Below are 22,223 nucleotides of genomic sequence, written 5' to 3' on the forward strand. Positions count from 1 at the left end.
CTATGGGATTATTTTCAAACCCCTTTAAGCCTCTGCAGAAGCGCCTTCCTGGAATGTTTGCCTTTTGTTTACAGAAATGGCATCATCACCCCTCTGGCCATCTGAATACTTAGTCAAACTGGCCCCTATCCAAAAACAAGGTTTTCTCAATTTAGAGCTTGAAATGCACACAACCTCTAGGATCAGTTTCTGTGGCTATAAGACAAAGGGGGCTCATGCTGAGGCATCTGTCAGTTGTAACTTTTATTTGCAGATTTAAAGAACTTGATCTGCCACAACCCACAGACTGCGAAGCCAGAGTGGTACAATAGATAGATTGTTGGGCATGGGCTGGAGGAAAATATCAAGCTCAGTCCTCAGTCAGAGTGAAACTACAAGTGAAGGCAGGATCCCTGTGGTTTTTAAATGATCTCCCCTAAATTCAGGCTGTGGGCACACTAGTCGCTTTGAAAGTAGTGAGAATGGTTTTTCTGGTTGCGTTTCGAAGCGACACTTTTGTCTGCTGACCACATGTCCCTTCCCCACTGCTGCCTTCAGACCTTTCAGGACCACCCACAGCAAAGCATTGGGCCAATCACTGTTTCTTTCTGAGCCTGCAGCAAAGCGTTTCCATTGGCTACACCTGGAAGACAAAGGCGTCAACCTACCAAACAGTTGCGAAACCTCTCTGAAGCGGAATTAAAAAAACATACACTGGAGCTGATCTGATGACATTTTAAGAGTAAAAAAGGGCAGAGTTTGACTAGCGTTATGTGTCCCCATTTTGAGAAAAGAGAGGTACAGATGCACTGGAACTGACAAGACAGTGTGTTTCTACCCATAACTACAGGAGGGTGTGAGATTTAAAGCACAAAATAGATGTAGAGGCAAGGGGTGCTGAACCCTTCCCTGTCTGTCTCTCCCTCCCCAACAGTCTGTTCCTCCATCCAGATCATTTTCTTCTGAGGTACAGTACTGGAAATAAAGTTGGCTGGAAGAAAAGCTGCAGGGGGAGAGGCTATAGGAAGAAAAAGTAGGAACAGGAGTTGTAGGAGTTCAGCACTTCCCCACCAACACCACTCATATTTCCTCTTCACAATATAAATTCAAACCCTCAACCTCAATTTTAAAATATAATTGGGAAAGCCCCTGGTTGGTTCTTGTCACAGCCATAAAGCTCACTAGATAACTAAATGCCATTCATAATTGCTCAGCCTCATAAAGTTGTTAGGAAGATAAAAACGGGGGAGGGGGAAAACATATGCCACATGGAGCTCCTTGGAGGAAGGGCATCCAAAGATGTAGGTGGTTAGAACACTTCCTTGCCATTATCCTTTAATAATATAAGAAAAGCCTGCTGGATCAGGCCAGTGGCCCATCTACTCCAGGATCCTGTTGTCACTGTGGCCAACCAGATGCCCATGGGAAGTACAACTACAAGGTGAAAATATACCCGGACACTAAAGAGCAGTAACTGCCTTTGTATTACTCACCGGTTGCCATAGATGTTAATAAACACCATGGAAGACAGAGAGAGAAGGCAGGCCCCCCTCCTGCTTCTTTTGGGGTCCGTTTTGGCCTAAAGGGAGACCCAGGGTCTCATTGAGTCATACCAGACATTCTTATAGGAGGGGAAGGACTACGGATTTTCCAGGTTCCCAAGAATAGACGGTGTACTAGCAGGAGGACTGGAAATCTGTACTGCCATACAGTCACCTGCCAAGTACTCCATGCTCAAAAGAACTTTGACAACAGGATAGGAAACAGCACTAACTCACATCAATAGAGCATCCAAGGAGAGAACCCTTTTGAAGAGCTTTCTGGATGATTTTGAACAGGTTTGGTGGTGCCTTTTGCAGTTCATACCACTCTGCAATTCCACCGGTGAAGTCTTCAAAGCCCTCGGTGGTGCTTCCTCCTGAGAGAGCCTCATACGACCCATTCACCCTACATAAAAAAACAGATCAATGACATTTAATATTTCAACTTTCTCTTCTCCATCGTTGAAATCCAAGCATAACAGAGCTAGGACTCCACTCTCAGATGTCTGCACTGCTTCTTTTTCCATTCATGAAAAACTCAGCATCAACAAGGGATACATGGATCTGATCGTGTACCTTGGTTATATATATATTAAATAATTACCCTATTAATCAATATGGACTATGGCCTCTGATGCTACAAAGAGGAATGATCCTTTCCTAGTGCAAACCATTGTGGCGCCAGTGTTGTCAACTATAAAGGTCAGTGTAATTTCACAGCCCCATTTTACATCTTTGTGCAATTTCCCTCCAACTTTTTTTAAGCCTAGAATATGTATTTGTGTGTGTTTGTGCACACACATCCTTCTACCTGACAAATAAGAAACATCAGACACGGGATAAGAGATAAGGCTATTTTCTTCTTTTCCATGAGGCTCTCCCATGCCTCCTGTTAGCTTGATCCTCTCTAGCTCTAAGTTTGGCCCCAATCAGTTGCCATGGATTGATACAGCGAGCAGAACTTACTTCAGGTATCAGGAACCTGTGGCCCTCCAGATATTGTTGGATTACGATTCCCACCATCCTGGACCATGCTAGCAATGGCAGGTAGGAGTTGGAGCCTAACAACATCTGGGGGCCACAGGTTCCCCACCACTGAACTACCTAAAGCAGTCTTCCTATAGGAGTGCAATTGGGATGCCAAGAGGGCTCCTCTAATTTACTTATTCTAAACATTTATATGCTGCCTTTCAACATACAAGGTATTTACAACATACTTGTGTTGCTATTTGCTCCATAGGGACAAGCATATGATTACCTATCCCTTTTGCCCTATGAAACAAATGGCTTCAAGGGAAGTTTTGAATCAGAAAAATGGCATCCTGGGAAACAGCTTCTTCCCCCAGCATCACAGTAGCGATTAACTTCAACCCTCCCCACAGCTGTTGTTTTGTTGAATCAAAAATAACACCACCACAGCATAGCCCAGCCTTTCCCAACTAGTGGGCCACCAGATGTTGTTGGACCACAACTCCCATCAGCCTCAGCCAGCACTGCCAATGGTCAGGAAAGTTAGGAATTGTGGTCCAACAACATCTGGTGGCCCACTAGTTGGGAAAGGCTGGCATAGCCCTTACATGTAAAATCATGTGAAGAGAATTTCAATGTTCACTGCAGAGTGCCGCATCTCCCCTGACTTAGCAGCTTCTTCCTGTAGCAACCATTTGTTGTGGGAGATCGTACAACCGCACAGAATGCTGTTGTGTTCAGGTCCTGCTTGCAGGCTTCTCATAGACATCCAGCTGGCCACTGGGAGAACAGAATGCTGGATCAGATGGGCTTATGGCCTGATCCAGCAAAGCTCTTCTTGTGTTCTTATGCAGAGAAATCCCAACATGCACATACCTGATGCCATCTCTGGGCTCTGTGTGAGTGGGACACCCAGTCACACGGAGCCCCTACATGTGAGCAGGCACATGTGTTGGAATTTCTCTGCAGACAACTGGGTGCAACATGTTGTTGTTCCAAGGTGAAGTTGGGCTGTCAAGGGCAGAGATAAAAATGTGGTCCTGCTGTGCAGTTACAGAAATGCTCTACACACAAGTGACACCTGAATAGGGCTCATGGGAGGCCCTGTTCATGGATCTCCAATGTTAGAATCTAGTGGCACTGTAGTTTTCCTTCACCTTCTTTCATTACTTTGACCAGTCATGATTGGGTTCATCTGTCTGCAACCCAAATTAAAACATTAATGGGTGTTCGAGATGCTGGTATTACAGTTGTGTTTGCAGAAATCGTCTGTATTATAAAACTACCTTTCCATTGTTCTTCTGATTCCTACAGTAGACTTTGGTTTTTGAAATGAATATGGGGAAAAGAAACTAAAAATATGCATTTTTTTAAAAAAAGCCAGAGGTTTTCATAACTTCGTATTACACACAACAGGGACAGGGAGACTTTTTCAACCTGAGGGACACATTCTCTTGTGGGCAACTTTCTGGGGGCTACACACCAAAGGGGGTTGTGGCAAAAGCGGTTGTGGTCAGACACACGCCATTCTCCATCCATCCATCCAAGCAAGCAAGAAGTATTATCACAGTTCAAGGACATATTCTAGCCACTAGAGGAGGGTGCAGAGGAGGGCCAGTGAGGGTGTGGACTGGGTAGAGTCCCAAGGACCAGATACAGGGCCTGAGGTTTCCCACCCCTGACGTAGGGTAATTCCCGTGACTCTACTTACTTGGCATAGGCCTTCTCCAATAGAGCGCTCCAGAACTCACTCCCTTCTGCTGAATGAACAAAGAGGAGCTCTCCATTTTTGGTAGGTAGCCTGTCATCAACAACAACTTCCACCCACTCTCCATACTGCCAGAACTGAAGAGAAAGAAAATAATTTAGTCAGTGTCTAATGCAGCCTTTCCCAACCAGTGTGCCTCCAGATGTTGTTGGACAACAACTCCCATCAGCCTCAGCCAGCATTGCCAATGGTCAGTAAAGATGGGAATTGTGGTCCAACAACATCTGGAGGCACACTAATTGGGAAAGGCTGGTCTAATGACTCTTTGCTACAACTGAAAACAGCTTAGGACCAGATTACCTGAAGGATGCCCTCCTCTCACATAACTGCCCAGAGACTGAGATCGTATTCAGAGGCCCTTCTCCAGGTGCCCTCACCAAATGAGGTGTGGATGGTGGCTACTGAAGATGGTGCCTTTTCAGTGGTGGCATCCAGCCTCTGCTTCAATACATCCAGCAAAAGAGACCGTTCCACCTTCCAAGGCAGCTTGTTGAACTGCTCTGACTATTTCTAATATTTAGCTGACATGTGCTTCCCTACGATTTCCACCCACTGGTCCTAGACCCCTCACCATCCTGATCACCCTCCTCTGGACGTGCTCCAGTTGGTCAACATCCTTCTTAAAATGTGCTGTCCAAAACTGCACACAGATGCAGTCTGACCAACTGAAGCCCTTTTTATCTCCCCAGGTTTTTAAACTGTGAATTTTTGAATCCACTAGATTTTAGAGCTGAACTTGTGTATTTTTAGTGATGCTGTATGCTGTTTTACACTCTGAGACGTTATGCTACATTTTCACGTTGGAATTTGTTTACTGTTTTTATTGTTTGTGATTGTTATTGTATTTTATTTGGATCACTGTTTGCAAGCTGCCCAGACAACAATTAAATGCAATTAAATTAGTAAAATTAAATGGTGGTGATGCCAAATTTAGAAGCTAATTCAGGAACCAGTATGCTTAATCAAGTATTTCAGGAAGTTTTGAAAAGAGCTTTTTGGTTCAAAAGCTTTTTACAAAAGCAGTGTAAAAAAATTAGATTATATACTTTCTAATAGAAGATATCATCTATACCAGCCTTCCTCAACCTGGTGCTTTCAGGTGTTGTTGAACTATACCTCTTATGATCCATGGCCATTGGCCATTCTGGCTGGGGAATGATACGAGTTGGAGCCCAACAACATCTGGAGGGCACCAGGCTGAGGAAGGCTGATCTATACTACTTTGAATGCGATGATCCATCTTATACTGTTTAAATTTTTAAATTGTTTTTATAATATCTGTTTTAAATTGTATTTGTTTTAATGTTTTTAGTTACTGTAAAGTACCCAGAGAGCTTCAGCTATGGGGCGGTATACAAGTATAATAATAATAATAATAATAATAATAAAAAAAAAATCCATCTCAAAAAATACCCACGCTTGTAAACAGGCACTTGCGGCAGGGGAATATTACCTCCAGCCAGGCATGAAGCTTTAAAGTTATTTTAGGCCATAAATCAATCGCTGTCCTGTGTATTTTTTGTGGAAAAGAATTAATCTGAATTTTATAATTTCTTCAACTTGCTCGTAAAGTATAAGTCTAGACCAGGAGACTTCCATGTCTTTGCTGTGTGAGAGGTGGCTGTACCTGGGCCAAACTTCCATTTATTTATGTAGTAAATTATTTCTCACCTTTTCTCCAAGGAGCTCAAAGAAGCTTACATAGTTCACTCCCATCCCCATTTTATCCTTGTAAAACCCCTGTGAAGTAGGTTAGGCTGAGAGAGAGTGACGGGCACAAGATCACCCAGTGAATCTCATGGCTAAATGGGGATTTGAACTCAAGTCTCTGCAACCCTCGCCCAACATTTGAGTCTTAGTGATTATACCACATTGATGCTCTGTTAGATGTGATGTGGCAGAATATCTGGGAACAAGATCTCCTGCCATTTTTAAAGCATTTGTAGCATCCACCGGAGGGGCAGGGATAGAGTGTGACAGAGGCGTTCCCCTCATTTCAAATCGCTTCTCTAAACTTTCTATTTGTCCTGCAGTTGGACAAAATATATAGGTATCATCTTGGTGCCTGTAGACTTTGCCCCAGAGGGCGTAATAGCACCTGGTAGTGATTCTTTTCAGGAAAATGGTGCAGAAAACCTCATCCCTCCGGTGCCGCAGTTGCAATCTGAATTGGGGTTCCCCAGGGCTGCTGTTCACACTGAAAACTGCAGAAGATCCTGTTCACAGATCATGTGCAACATACCTAGTTTGGTCCTTTATATAATTTGGATGGCTATGAATTTTGTTATTGCTTGTTCATATTGTTTTTAATGTATGCTGCTCTGGTCTCTGCAGGGAAGAAGGGCAGGATATAAATAATTAAAAGAAATATTGGTTAACATGCCTATGACATTACCATCAGGGATATTACAATCCCCTATTTGCCTACTAGCATCTTCTGAACTCACCAGTGGGTATTCCCTCTTTTCTTCTTCCTACCCTTCCCCCCAGCCCCGTAGGCTGCGCATTTGTGTGTTTCTACCCCAGCCCACAGATTCCATCTGGCTCCTGCCTACACAGCAAGGGCATCCTCTGGCAGCAGGGCTAGTCCCATGGCCCTCCAGAAGAGACAGATTGATCCGTCTATGGTCCATATCAATTTCACATGTGTGCATTCTGAAATGTGTTCCATCCCATTTTCACATTAATTTGCAGTTTTAAAGCCATATTAAATATATATTTGATCACAAAGTACATATCCAGATAAATATTTTATCATTGTAAGCATTTCTAAATTATTTTAACCTAATAAATATTTAACATACTCTGGCACGTTTTTGGAGTTGAGAAATATATTGCAAAATTCAAAGAGCAACGTCCAAAGTATAATTATATTATTTTATTTATTTATTATTTTATTTATATCCCGCCCTTCCTCCCAGCAGGAGCCCAGGGTGGCAACAATCCACACATTACTCTGGGAAGTGTGGATCAGGTCAGTTCACATCAGATTTTGCAGATATCGAATTCTTGAAGCTTCCCTACTATATGGACAAGGAGATATCACTTGAACTGGCAAGTCTGGTGCTAATAAGAGAGAACAGTAAAAATCATTAACTGTGGTACCTGGAAGTGGAAGATTCCTGCATGTCTGTCTTGGAAGCTTTGGTCACTGGGAACAACTCTAGCCAAAATTTCTTCATTCAAAGTGAGAGAAGCAATGGCTGCCAGGAGCCAACAGTCTCCTATTACAAAAGAATTATTTTCCATGAGCCTCTATGCTCTTAAATAAATTTTTTTAAAAAGGGGGGGAGAATTAAGGCCCTTTAACTACCATTTATGTTAACAGGAGAGATGAACATAAGAGTCAGCAGAGAGCAATCCTATACTCTAATTATGCTGAGTGAAATACACTATGCCTTACAGTCTGTCATGGTGATACAAGTGGGACGCTTTTTAATTCCTCCCTCTATTTAAAATCAGTTGGAGGGTAAATCTTTGCACCAGGTCCAGGGCAGGTGTAAAGCTGCCATGAGGGACAGAGGCATGATCTTGGAAGATATGGCATAAGGTGCTCTTTCCTTGGGCTGCCCCATCCGTCCTAAAACACCACCCCATTTTAGACATTCCTCTGGCACATCTTTGCTGGTGGACATGTTTCACCAGCATATCTGGGGTGTTCCACTAATGTATTTGTTATGGTGGTAAATTATCTGGCAGTCTACCAGCCCATAAGCACAGGATTGTCCTGTAAGTCAACCAAATGAAATCAACAAAACAAAAATGTTTAACTTTGGCTGGATCATATTGGGATAGAACAGTGGGGGAAGTCCCCATTCCTAAAATGGGAAGAATAATCAGCTATTCACAATACAGAAGAAAAAAGAATTAAAAGCATTCTATTTATTTATTAAATTTATATCCTGCCCTTCCTCTCAGAGAGAGCACAGGGCGGCAAACAAAAACACTAAAAACATTCTAAAACATCTTAAAAACAGACTTTAAAATACATTAAAACAAAACAAAATATTTAAATTTGTATTTTGGTTGCTGCAAAAACCTGTGCTGAGGATTCTGGATTAACCAGATCCATCTAAATGATATTTACAAGAATCACTATTGATGTGTGGAAATTCACTGATGCCCTTCTGTCTGGGCAGAGTTTTCCATCTTTCAGTTTGCCACCTGTGTGTCAGGGAAGCTCTGAAGACTGGCTCTGGCCTCCAGAATTGAATCGTTAGCTGCTAACCAACACTGCTGGATGTGTGCCAATATATGCTTTCATCATATACAGTTGGCTCCTCACCTTTGGTGATACTAATGCTGTGTGTAACCAAACATAAACACACACACACTCATGCAATTGCTGAATAAAAAAGTCAATGGAAAAATAAGTTCAGTATTTTCAAAATCAATAAACACAACTCCACTGTCAAGATAAACTTTCTATGATGAATGCTACACACTAATGAATTCCACTGATGCATCAAAGCATCTAGAGATCCCTTGTTATCCAAAGGCTGGACAAGCCTTGAGAGTCTGAAGAAGTGACTCACAGGAAAATTCCACATTTACCAAGCAGCAAGTAAGAAGGGGCAAGAGGGCAATGGACTTCCTGACCATCAATGCTGAGCAGTAACTAAATAGCAGGTGGGGGTGGGGTTAAGCTCACATAGTGAAGCTACTGCACCTATGTATTATGCATTGCCATGAGCCAATGGAGACCTTGGCTGTGCAACTGTTGAGTGGGCTGTGCCTACAGCATGCACCTCTCCTCTCTATGCCTGCAAATTTCATTGACTTCTGTCAAAAGGAGAAAAAGTTACAGCTGATTTGATTCCCCATAATAATGAATGGTGGGAAACAGCTTCATTTTTAATAAACCTGATTTAGACCCAAAACACTTGGCGACTGGACAGACCACAGATAATCAGAACATATTGATAGTTCAGATCCAAACAGAATCTTGTGGCCAGTATACACCCCTAGTATTAATTAACAACTTCCAACAAGAGTGTGTCCTACCCAAGCTACTGTCTCTTCTAAAAATGGTGATAGGTTTTGTCTCTGTTTTCCTGCATGCTGTTTTGGCATTAAAAAATCCTCTCTATAGAGGACAGAAGAAAATGCACTTCCGAGACAAGAGATTACATATTTTTTAACAACAAACAACAGCAGCAATAGTCAAACCTTAGCTGCATCCATCTGTACACATATTAAAACTGTTCCACCTCAAAGCCCACAGCAGGATGGGGGGAAATGAATATATGTATTGCAAAACAAAGCTGGTGCTATCAACAGCCCCACCTCAGCCCTGAAAAATATTTCAACTGCACATAGCCCTAGTGAGCAAAATGGGAGATTATCACAGCATAACAATATGCTACTGCAGAAAAATGCATACATGATTTTTTAGTATACAAATACAGTTTTCTTTTCAAGGGAAGAGGCATCTACCACTAAAATCGGAGGGGAAACACTAAGCTATTTAAAGGACATTGTTGTGATACTATAGCAACATTCTTTAAAATATAAATATTGAGCACACTTCTTCTATGAGAGAATAATTGTTCCTTCCTTCTGCTACAATGACTCATTGTGCCACTGATCTTTGCGATAACATGTAACTGTGCAACTATACATCAATAAAACATACATAAACATAAAAACATTAGCATTTTGTTCTATGATAATATTGAGAAAACTTCTTGGGGAGGATTTTTTTCTCAAAAAATTGTTTTTAAAAGTTTACATTGCAAGCAGTCTGATAGAGCCTATAATGTTAGGTAGCCAGTTTGTATGTCCCATTAAGTCACTGTTGAAAACAAGCTAAGGTTTCGTGTGTATGTGCACCATGCTGGTGCATGCTGCTGAAAAGTTCTCACTCTGTTCCTCCCCTGCTCCTGCTGTGTCACCGTGTAACATCATCATCAATAATAATAATAAAATATAATACTAATACTAATAGAATTAATATTGTACCCTTCCTTCCAACGGAGCCCAGTGTTTGACTTGTTGTGATGTCCAGACCGGGTCTCGTGGTTTGTTTCCTCAACAAACCATGAAGAGTAAGACAAAAACAGACCTTAGTTACCACTTGTGGGTTTTTTTAAGAGAAACAAACCACAAGCCTGGTCTTGGATGTCACAACAAGCTGGACTCTGGCTTGTTATTTGGCAACATGGAAACAGCAGGATCAGGGACTTCCGGGAAGGGTGACTTCGCTTGTGCCTGCTTTTGAGACGGGCTCCCGCCTCAAAAGAAGCTTATTCAGATATAAATCAGTCAGAACATTTTTTTTTTGACTGATGAAATTTCTCCCGGGCAGGGAGAAACGTAGAGATCAACCTCAAAAGCCTGTTTTTGTTGGGAGGACTGGATTTCATTAATTTATGAGAAAAGGTCCAGCCAGCAATGCCGGACGGACTTCCGAACAAGCTCTATCTGTTTAATGCGATATGTTTATCTTTTCTTCAAAGAGAAAACAGACTAACAGGCAAGCACCCTTCTTTCTATTATTTTTTTTACTTGGTTTAAATTGTTGCAGCAAAAAGAGATTTGTCAATTTAATCAGCTTTAAAGAGCTTCTGGGTGAGTTATAACTCTTCTCTGTTATTCACGAAATTAACAGCTTATCTCTGTTTCTATTGCAAAAAGCTGTCCTGGAAGTGCATTCTAAAGATATACACAGAAGAGGGATTTCTATTCCGAGGAACATTATATTGTCTGGGACTATTCTCTTTTTGGTCTATTTTATTTTGACGAATCTGCTTCTTCACGACGCCGCTAACTGTTTTGATGCTGGGAACTAAATTTGTTTTGTATTCTTGAACATAGAGAGATAAGGCAGGCTGCTCTGTTTATACTGTGATGTCATCAAGCCTGGAATATTAACCCAATTGTTGCTGAAATAAGAAGTGGTTCTTCTTTATTTTTGTTTTGCTTTGTTTTCGTGGTTTTAAAAAATGGCAATCAAGAAAGTGGCTGAGAATCTGGAAGTAATTATGTTTCAGAAAATAATGGATGAGATTGAGATAACGAAACAAACCCTGCGACAGGGCAGTAAGGAGCTGAAAATTGAATTGAGCAAAATGACGCAGGAGCTTAAAGAAATAGGGGATCCTGTGAGAGAGGAGAATGAGATCAGAGATGAGAAAAGAAAAAATAAAGGGAAGATACAAACCCTGGAGATTGGAACAAATGTCGAATTGGAAAAAGAACTGGAGTTTATGGATATTAGAAATAAAATCTACTGTTTGGAATTTAACGTTATCTCTGAAGAAATTAATGAAGATATTAGAGATAAAGTTATCAATGGCTTGGATAATCTTCTGGACTGGAATGACGTGATGGAGCTTGATATAGAGAAAATCTATGGAACTAACAGCAGCCATGTGACAATGGAAAAACTCTCAAGAGACGAACCAGTGCATTTTGTAAAAAAGAAGAACAGAGATATGACTTTACAACAATATTTCAGCAACTTATTCAGAATGGATGGCAAGAAAATATTTGGGAGAGAGGAAATTCCCATCAGAATCTTATTATATGACTATGGCTATGACAGCAAGATTATTATGGAATACTGATAATGGAAGATTGGACACTGAAATTACTGGACTTAACAGGACTATTGAAGATGGAAGATGGAATTAATAGGGATAATGGAATAATGGCTATTGAAATTATTGGACCTAACAGATTTTGATGAGATGGATTAATCGATATGTTTATTTGGACTATGGTTATGACAACAAGATTATTATTATTATTAACGAGATGGATTAATCGACATGTTTATTTGGAGAAAAATTGATAGATATATTTCTTAAAGAATTGAAACCTCTCTTTGACTTTTTGTGGAAAGAATAAAGTAATGTTTATGAGATTTGATGATTAATTAAGATAACTACTGGAGGAAAGTGATTTTATAATATAATTTAAGAGACAGGATTGTTATATATTGTAGACCTATAACTGATTTGATCTGCGACAAATGGGAAGTCAACATTTTATTTTTTTGTTTAATTATGTTTGTTTTGTTTTGTTTTTTGCCTTTGAATGTTTTATGATTTTGTTTTGTATGTTTTATGAAAATTTGAATAAAAATTATTGTAAAAAAAAAAAAAAGGAAACAGCAGGATCAGGGAGAAGCTAGCACTAGCACACTGCATGTTCAGAGTTTAAACATGAGTTTGTTTTCAACTATGGATTAATGTGATGTGTGAACCACACCAGTGTGTAGGCCACAAATTAATGTAGATGGCCCACAGTGCAAACTAACTGCAAGCTATAAAAAGTAAAGGTAAAGGTGTCCCCGCACTTGTAGTGCGAGTCGTTTCCGACTCTTAGGGTGATGTCTTGTGACGTTTACTAGGCAGACCGTATATATGGGGTGGGATTGCCAGTTTCTTCCCCGGCCTTTCTTTACCCCCCAGCATATGCCGGGTACTCATTTTACCGACCACGGATGGATGGAAGGCTGAGTGGACCTTGATCCCTTTTACCGGAGATTCGACTTCCTCCTTCTGTTGGAATCGAACTCTGGCTGTGAGCAGAGCTTTTGGCTGCGTTACTGCCGCTTACCACTCTGCGCCACGGTCTGTAAAATATAATGAATATAATGAATGATAGCTTCTTCTTAGTTAAAACCAGTTAAGAACATAAGAAGAGCCATTGGTCCATCAACATCCTATTCTCACAGTGGCCAACCGGATGCCAGATGTGTAAGGAAAAAGGCACTGCAAGCTTTAAATGCCTGATTACTGCATGTAATTAGGTTTTCTCTGCAACATCATGATGAATTATTAACAAATGTCACAATGAATTATAAATGAAGTGTTGATGGTTTGCACCACTGAGTCTGCCAGAACAACTTGCTCAGGCCTCCTATCCTGCAGTGCCTTGATGCTAAAACTAGGTTTGGATTATCTTTAGCTCCAAACCTCTCCATGCAATGTTTGGTGGATCAGCTGGATTAGCAGATCATGACCAGGCACTATACTCCTCCACTCGCACCTCTTCTGGACAAGCCTTAATTAATTACTTCCAGTTTCAAGGTATGGCTTCATCTAGATCTGCAATCTTGGTTTGGAGGCATTATTTGGACCATAGTTTACTCATTTGAATGCAAGGGTGGGCTAAATGGAATTGATTACAACAGGAAGTAATGATGAAACTGCACATGGAGGAGAAGGGGGAAAGAGGAAGCAGGCAAGCACAGCACTTGCTCACAAGTTGCCACTCCCACAGAATTCCTGCCAACTCTGTTGCCACCCATCAGTCCCATGCACACTCATAAAAGATGCCCAATATTACACATGCAGGAAAAGCATAAACTGACATAAGGCAATAGTATCTCTGTACTATAATAAATTTGTTCTATTAATGTATCTTAATGTTTCGCTGCCATGAAGAGATTTCTACTGATCCTATCTTTGCCAGGATAACTCAAGGATAAGATGGATATTCTCTTAGCCAATATGTGTTTTTGTTTGTTTCTAGAAAAATCGAAACCTTGTGAACAGACACACAATTAGTAGACTTAGGCTGCAATCCAATACACACTTACCTGGGAGTAAGTCCCATTGAAGCCAATGGAGCTTACTTCTGAGTAGACATGTATTGGATTGTAGCCTTACTTGAGGGACACTGGATGAGGAACTATAGGATTTAGGAAAAGCTTTGCTACATCAGTGGAACATGAGAAACCCCAGCACCATGACAGATATGCCAGTACAACTAAGCAGCTCTACCAGTGTAACACTCTGCTATAATGGAGCAAAGCTGTGGGCAGGCCAGGGGAGAAGCCCATGTATGCCATATCCTAAACCCTTCCAAACCAGAGCCATGCATCTTTTGTCGGCACACATTTACACCAACCCTTGATCTGGTGCAAAGAATTTTCCTCTCACAGATGTCAATGGGAGGGGAAAAATAAAAAATAAATAGCCATTGTGAACCAATCAGTGGGAATTCTGCATGGACCAGTAGCCCTCCAGCTCCAGTGCAATTATATCGACAGCAGAAGAAGACAACAGAATTGTTTAAGGTTACTGAGACTTCCTTTAGACTAGAGTACCTTTACCAAGCTGGCAAGGAATGCAGCCACATGGGCAGAAATCTTTTTCAATCTCCCAAACACCATGAAAACAACAGAGATGTCAACCAGTTGCCTCTGGGAAGCCCACAACCAGGACAAGAGGGAAATGGTTCTCTCTTACTACTGATTCTCCAGCAACTGGTATTTAGAGGCATGCCGTCCGTGGCACAGGAGATAGCATGTAGTCATCATGACGAGGAGTGGTGATGGCTACCAACTTAGGCGGCAGTCCTAACCCCAGATCTGTGCTGCTGGAGGGTGTTAGACTTGAGCAGATGTCCTCACACACTCACCTCTGCTGGGGGGGTTGCTCTGCCACCATGGAGGTCCCCACTGCAGCCACAGAAAGTGTGGCAGCAGAGGAAATGCTAGTGCTGATGGTGCTCCCACTGATGGAAGCCAGCATAACAGCCTACAATAGGGGGTGGAGCAGACCAAGCCATGAATCTGCTGGATCCTAGACTGATCTATTCCCCAGAGAAGGGCCCAATCTGGGTCCCTCAGCTGCACAAGCCTAGAAATGTAAGTGTGGCAGAGAATTTGCTGCTCCCATGTTTCCCCAGCCCCAGCCCCCCGTTTGGTCTGATCCAGCATAACTCTTCTTACGTTCTTACATTCTCATCAATTAATGACAGCTGCAGCAATAAAGGCAGGTATAAAGCCAGTCTGAGATATGCATTAACCGACTAAAGCTGCAATTCTAAGCACATGTACTAGGGAGTAAATCCCACTGAGCATAACTAAACTTATTTCCAAGTAAACATGCATAGTACTGCACAGCACCAGAGGAACTGTGTTTATCTGAAGCAGCTAAAAAGGAGAAAGAAACCACTAATACCTTAAAAGACTAAAATTGCCTACTTCAGCAGACACATTAGTAGAGAAGGTACTAGACATAAATACATTAAACCAAAAAGGAGTAAATTGCAATCTACACATTAAAAAGCTTTCAAAATAAGCTGCAATGTAAGAAATCAATTTCTCTTATAACTCAATTCCTATCCTTCAGAAAATGAAGGTATTTTGGAAATTCCCCACTAACACACCTACAGAAAGACCTCTTTGTATATTGTCAGCTCTCAAAACATAATCAATGGCAACAGTACAGGATAAGAAAAACTACAATAAAGAGCAGTGAACAATGTGGAATCCATCTCGTGCAGAAAGGAACACCTCAGATACACAAAGAACAATATTTAAAACAAGGCTGGAGACCTTGGCCCTCCAACCTGCGGAGGGTGACAGGAATTATCTTGAATGGCATGGTCTGCCTTCAAATCTATTCCGACTTATGGCTACCCTATGAATAGGGTTTTCAAGGTAAGCAGTATTCAGAGGGGGTTAACCATTGCCTCCCTCTGAGGCTAGTCCTCCCCAGCCGGCTAGGGCCTGCTCAGCTTGCCACAGTTGCACAAGCCAGCCCCTTCCTTGTCCGCAACTGCCAGCTGGGGGGCAACTGGGCTCCTTGGGACGATGCAGCTTGCCCACGGCTGCACAGGTGGCAGGGCATGTAACCCCTGAGCCACTCACTGTGGGGGTGATCTTTAGCTGGCCCTTTACACCCAGGAGACACAAGCAGGGATTTGAACTCACAGACTCTGAACTCCCAGCCAGGCTCTCCTCCCCACTGTGCTATACCAGTTGTTAAGAATAACGTTAAGAATGCTCATATAGTGTCCGACTTACCTAAAGCTCCTTGGCAGATGTCAGTCCGGGTGGCGCCTCCAACAATAAACTGAGGATTGGAACACAACTCCTAGGAAAGTAAGCAATAAGAAGCAATTCTTAAGATATTTTATTTGAAGATATAGACATTCCAGGCTGATGTCCAAGGACAAAACTTGCTTTCAGTACATGCATGTCTGAAGACTGTTGGGATTATGTTTCCCATCACAGAGCAAAAAGGCTGCAATCTTGAACACAGCTAAACTGGTTAACTCTCAGTGAAGTCAATATGATCGAAGCAGACCACTTGTGTTCAGGGTTGCAACCTGAAAGAGGTATGGCTTGATCACATTTCCCCATTGAGAGTATCCTGACTACTTCAACACAAGCCCTTTTCTCTGAAACTGCAATCCTTTTTTCTGTTCACTTTTTACAAACAAGAATTTTAGCCCACTTCCAGTATTCTGCATGAGGATTAAATAAACACGTGAGGGAGAGCAGTGGGGACAAGTGTGCTAGGTCTACCCCATCACTGTTCCCATCACCCTCCTCAAATTGAAGGGTGAACATCTGAAGCAGGAAGCCTCCTATATGCATTGAGGCTCCCCATGTGCTTTAGAACTCTTGCTTTATAGGGTTCTAAAGCGTGTGTGTAGCTTTCATGAGTACAGCAGACTGCCAACTTCAGACCTTTGCCTCACTTGTGGAGGGTGACAGGAATTCACACATGTGTTTACTTATCCCTGATTGCAGAATGCCTAAAGACAGCTAAAGTCATTACAAAATAATTGCCTTCCAAAACATTTCTGTGTTGTTCTCCCCTGGTTTTTCAGATCTGGATTTTTTTTTTTTTGCATTTATTCTTTATTAAAGTTTTGAAAACTTAACATAATCAAAAAAACAAAGTGAAGCCAGGGCTTTAATCTAGGGATGGGGAACCTGCAGTCCTCCAGATGTTGTTGGAGTCCAACTCCCATCAGCCCCAGCCAGCATGGCCACTGGTCAGGGATGGTGGGAGTTGGAGTCCAACAACATCTGAAGGGCCACAAGGCCCCCATAACTGCTTTAATCAAAAGCTTTCTTCATGCAGCTTCTTCCTTTGCAAGATTAGGGCATTTGTAATTGCCCCTTAGTAGGTCAGCTTCTGTTTCTCACAGGGTTCAGGGTCCAATTACCAGTTTCCTTTAATTATGTTTTTCTTTTTTAGTGAAATGGCAGAATTAGGAAGCAGATGGAGAGGGCATAATCATGTCCACATCAAATATGAGGAAAAGAAATCATACTAAAGGACACAAAATATAGACAAGTTGGAGCAGGTTCAGAAGAGGGCGACGAGGATGATAGCTGGTATGGAGAACAAGTCTTATGAGGAAAGGTTGAAGGAACTTGGCATGTTCAGTCTGGTGAAGAGAAGGCTGAGGGGTGACATGATTGCACTCTTTAAGTACCTGAAGGACTGTCACATAGAGGAGGGTACAGATTTGTTCTCTGCTGCCCCAGAGGGTAGGACTAGGTCTAATGGTTTTAAGTTGCAGGAGCGTAGATTCAGATTGGACATTAGAAGGAACTTCTTGATAGTAAGGGCAGTTCGGCAATGGAACCGACTGCCTAGGAAGGTGGTGGGATCCCCTTCGCTGGATGTCTTCAAGCAGAGGCTGGACAGCTATCTGCGGGAGATGCTCTAGCTGTGGATTTCCTGCTGTGAGCAGGGGAATGGACTCGATGGCCTACAAGGCCCCTTCCAACTCTATGATTCTAAAACATAATCCATTTTCACAAAATATGCAAGTTTTAGGAAATTTCTTAGAAGGACATGGGATCTATTTAAAATCTGTCAGTGCCATCCTATGCATATTTACTCCCACTGAGCTCAGTGGGGTTTACCTCTTAGTGTGATGGGCTGGAGAGGGGAATCACTCTAGCCTGCTATAATGATTTTTAGGGTAGAGACACACTTATTGTTGTGCCAGTTCCAGTGTGTCTCCACCTTTGTTTTCTGAAAATGGGGACACAACATTGTTTAATTAATTGATTGACTGATTATAACAAAGGTCAACCCAAAGGTCCCAGGGCAGGTTACAACAATTTAAAAACACATAATTAAAAACAGTTAAAAACAACCTAAACAACATCACAGCAAACTCAGGTCCTTTTTACTCTAAAACCTAGTCAGATCAGCTCAAGTGTTTTGTTTTTTTAAATTCCGCTTCAGATAGATTTCATAACTGATTGGTAGATCAACCTACTGCCAGTCCAGGTTGGTCAATGGAAACACTTTGCTGTAGGCTCAGGCAGAGACAGCGGCTGCAGACACACCAGTTGCTTCAAAAACAGCCAGAATGTATTATTATTATTATTTTGTTGTTGTTATGTGCCTCCAAGTTGACTACGACTTATGGCGACCCTATGAATCAGTGACCTTCAAGAGCATCTGTCATGAACTACCCTGTTCAGATCTTGTAAGTTCAGGTCTGTGGCTTCCTTTATGGAATCAATCCATCTCTTGTTTGCCCTTCCTCTTTTTCTACTCCCTACTGTTTTTCCAAGCATTATTATCTTTTCTAATGAATCATGTCTTCTCATTATGTGTCCAAAGTATGATAACCTCAGTTTCATCATTTTAGCTTCTAGTGATAGTTCTGGTTTAATTTGTTCTAACACCCCACCTTTTTTCCAAACTGGAACTCAAGGCGGCTTCCAGATAAAAAGTACACATAATTAAGAACATACAAAAATCTGCATTAAAATATAATTAAACTACTGAAATATTAAAACCATTTAACAACATTTAAAATACTGCAAACTCAGTTTAAATAGCCATACGGATAAAACAAAGACAGTACAGCACCCACTTCAAGCCCTGTCCTTAAGACCTTCAGTTTTCTCTGGTTTCAGTTTAAAACATGTTTAAAACATGATTGCCCATGGCTGGACACATCTCTCTTCCCTACTACTGATTAGGACTGCCCAGAGCAAACCGTTGGGCCAATCATTGTGTCTGCCTGAGGCCACACAAAAGTGTTTTCATTGGACACACCTGGAGTGAAAACAGGGCTGCTGGTCAATTAGTTTTGAAGCCTGTGTGAAGCTGACTTCAAGGTGAAACACACTGGAGCTGCAATTTCTGAGGTTTTGGAGTAAAAGGGGGTGGACTTTTACTAGCATTGTGTCTCAGTGTTCAGAAAACCAAGAAAGCCAGGAAAACCAGAAGTGTGTCTGTAGCCAGTGACTAGCCCAACAATTTGTTGTGGTCCTGAAAGGCCTAAAGTCAGTAGTGGGGAAGGGAGGTGTGTCCAGCCAGGGGCAGAATTGCTTCAAAACACAGCCAGAAAAACCATTCTCACTGCTTTTGAAGCTACTAGTGTGCCCACAGCCTAATTCTAGCTTGTTATGCAGAAATCTGCAACTGGGGAGCTTTTCACAGCATGAAGTTAAGGACTGTTTCCTACTAATTGCTGCAAATCAAGCGGCTGTTAAAGGCACATAAGCAGTTGCTAATTTTTTAAAAATGGAAAATTTAGTGTGGCCTTTGCCAACCTGGTACCCTCCAGATGTTTTGGACTACAGCTGTCATTAGTCCCAGCCAGGACCGGAGTTGTAGTCCAAATATCTGGAGAGCACTAAGATGGCAAAGTCTTAGTGAGAATCCAGAACCCCTAAAAATATTTGCTCCAGTAATTCTCCAACCATGTTTCAGTATCATGGAGGCAAACATCTCCCCCCCCAAATAGTAGAAATTTGTGCTATTACCCTAACCCTTTCCCTAGTCCAGAATTGTGGGCAACATTGATTCAGCTCAAAGACAGAGCTAGCATGGAAGAAATGCCTTTCCATTTGAACTGATAATTAACAGTGCAAGGAGCCAAGGTGGAGGAAGAATGCCTATTTTTCCTTAGTATTTTAAGGCTATTACTATTATTATTTTAGTTCAATCTATTACGTGCTCTTCACCATCAGGTCCCGGGGCAGGTTACAACGATTTAAAATTCAGTATTAAACAGTTTAAAATAAATTACAGTCAACAGAGCAGAGTGGGGGCTGAAAATGTATTTCAGGTGCAAAGGTCAGGGTAAAGAGGTCAGCATCAGCCCCACACCCACTCCACCTATCCCTACCTGAAGAGCCCCTCTTTAGGGTGGGTGGGTAGCACTCCTTTCCGCAATCCACAGCACGGATTGTAGAAAGGGAGCTCCCAGGCACCCCCCTACTGCTGCGCAGGCATGCAACCCCTCCACATGCTCCACCTACCTCTCCTTTGATGTAAATGCTAGTTGAGCTGCGGACACAAGCCTGCCATCAACTAAAATGGCAGCCAAGGCTTCCCTAAGGGACTGATGTCTCCTCCGTCATCTTGGTTGATGGCATGCATGTGAGGCAGTAGGGCGGGTGCCTGGGAGCTCCCTCTCTGCAATCTGCGGCGTGGATGCGAAAGGGAGCACTACCCACCCTAAGGAGGGGCCCTCGGCCAGGGCCTGACCTGGCCACCCTCTGGTGCCAGCCCTGATCAGCATATGGAAACTTTGTAATTAAAGTGGAACTCCCTCCCTTTGAATATTAGGCAGGCGCCATCTCTGCTATCTTTTCGGCGCCTTTTGAAGACTTTTCTTTTTCTACAAGCCTTTTAAGTTGAGAGCTATCCCAGTCTGTCTCTGTGTCAGATTTGCTTAATGTGTTTTTAATAATGTTTTCAACCTGTTTTAAAAGTTTTTTAAATGTTTTTAACGCTGTTTTGTCTTAATGTATTTTAAGATTTGTTTTTATGATGTTTTAAAGTGTTTTTAGTGCCTTGTTTGCCGCCTGGGCTCCTGCTGGGAGGAAGGGCGGGATACAAATTAAATAAATAAATAAATAACGTGTCAGATGCCTCTCGGGGGAGAATTCCACAACTATGAGCTGCCACAGTGAACGTCCTCTCCCAGCCCCCCCCCTGAAATTTGGAGAGTGGTGGAACTTTCAAGAGGACCCTCTCTGCTGACCTTAACACCTCAGAGGGTCTGTAGGGAACAAGACAGTCTTTTGGATATTTGGGGCCTAAGTCGTTTAGGGATTTAAACACTAATGTGAGCACTTTGAATTTGGCCTGGAAATGAACCAATGCAGCTGTTTTATAACAGGGGTTGAAAATGGAAATGGACTGCCTTCAAGTCAATCCCAACTTATGGCAACCCTATGAATAGGGTTTTCATGGTAAGTGGTATTCAGAGGTGGTTTACCATTGCCTTCCTCTGAGGCTGAGAGGCTGTGACTGGCCCCAGGTCAGCCAGTGAGCTTCATGGCTGTGTGGGGATTCGAACCCTGGTCTCCCAGATCATAGTCCAACACTCAGTTGTAAAGGGAATCCCAGCCACTAATCTGGCTGCTGCAATTTAGACCAGTTGTAAGTGTCTGAGTAATTCAGGTAGAGTGCATTACAATTATCACATCTAGAACAATCTGTGCAGCCTTACCTATGAGTAAACCCACTGAACACAGCAGGACTTGCTTTGAAGTAAAAATGTATGGAGTTGTGCTGTTACTTTCTGAGGTTTTCCTCTTTACATGACTATTAACATTATAATGGATCAACCCAATCATATCCCCTACTTTTCTATTTAATATGACTGGTGTTTTTCTGTTGATCTTGTTAACAGCTAAACTCAAGCAGATTTTTTTTATTACTAAGCTGAAATTTGACCCCCTCTGCCCTTAGGCAAAGCATGCAGCCATGGAAACAGTCATACTGACTCTTGCAGTCCAATTCCTTGAATACAGAGGCCTCCACTTTGCTCAGCTGCCTTCTCTTCTTCAAAGACCAGATTGATAGGATTCTGGAGGTCTGGCTGGCTCCTACCCTCAAGAAAAAATATTTATTTTCATGTGCTCCTGGTACTGTTTAAAAGCTGTTGGATATGTTAGCAAGAAAATACCTTTTGTTCAAAAGTGTTAGAAGGAAAATTGGCTCTTTCTACTTTGTACTTTCTACTTTCACCGCCCAGAGAGCTATTGCTAGTCGGGCGGTATATAAGTTTTAAAAATAAATAATAAATAATAAATAAAGGATGGAAGCATGTAAATAGCTGCATTCAAAACTAGTTCTGAAAAATAAACGAATGCAGGGGAGATGCATCAATAAATGTATCTGGAGAAGTGGGTGGCTGCCAAGATAGAAAAAGAACAGGCAAGGTAATGAAAGATGAAGAGATGGCTTAATAGCAGAATTAGAAGGCACCTCAAAGGTCAT

At 42.0% G+C, this 22,223-nt stretch overlaps 1 protein-coding gene across 1 annotated transcript in view; it reads right to left on the reverse strand.

Moving 5' to 3' along the window:
- CAPN2 (calpain 2) overlaps window positions 1-22,223 on the reverse strand; it is a 60,046-nt gene that overhangs the window by 35,328 nt on the left and 2,495 nt on the right. Inside the window, exons 2-5 of the mRNA XM_061625084.1 lie at window positions 16,025-16,094; window positions 7,363-7,481; window positions 4,201-4,334; window positions 1,758-1,926 (exon numbers count right to left, since the gene is read on the reverse strand). Of these exons, the coding sequence (XP_061481068.1) occupies window positions 1,758-1,926; window positions 4,201-4,334; window positions 7,363-7,481; window positions 16,025-16,094 (492 nt within the window). The remainder of the gene's footprint in view (window positions 1-1,757; window positions 1,927-4,200; window positions 4,335-7,362; window positions 7,482-16,024; window positions 16,095-22,223) is intronic.

The sequence above is a fragment of the Rhineura floridana genome, chromosome 4, assembly GCF_030035675.1.
Source record: "Rhineura floridana isolate rRhiFlo1 chromosome 4, rRhiFlo1.hap2, whole genome shotgun sequence".
Classification (NCBI taxonomy): domain Eukaryota; kingdom Metazoa; phylum Chordata; class Lepidosauria; order Squamata; family Rhineuridae; genus Rhineura; species Rhineura floridana.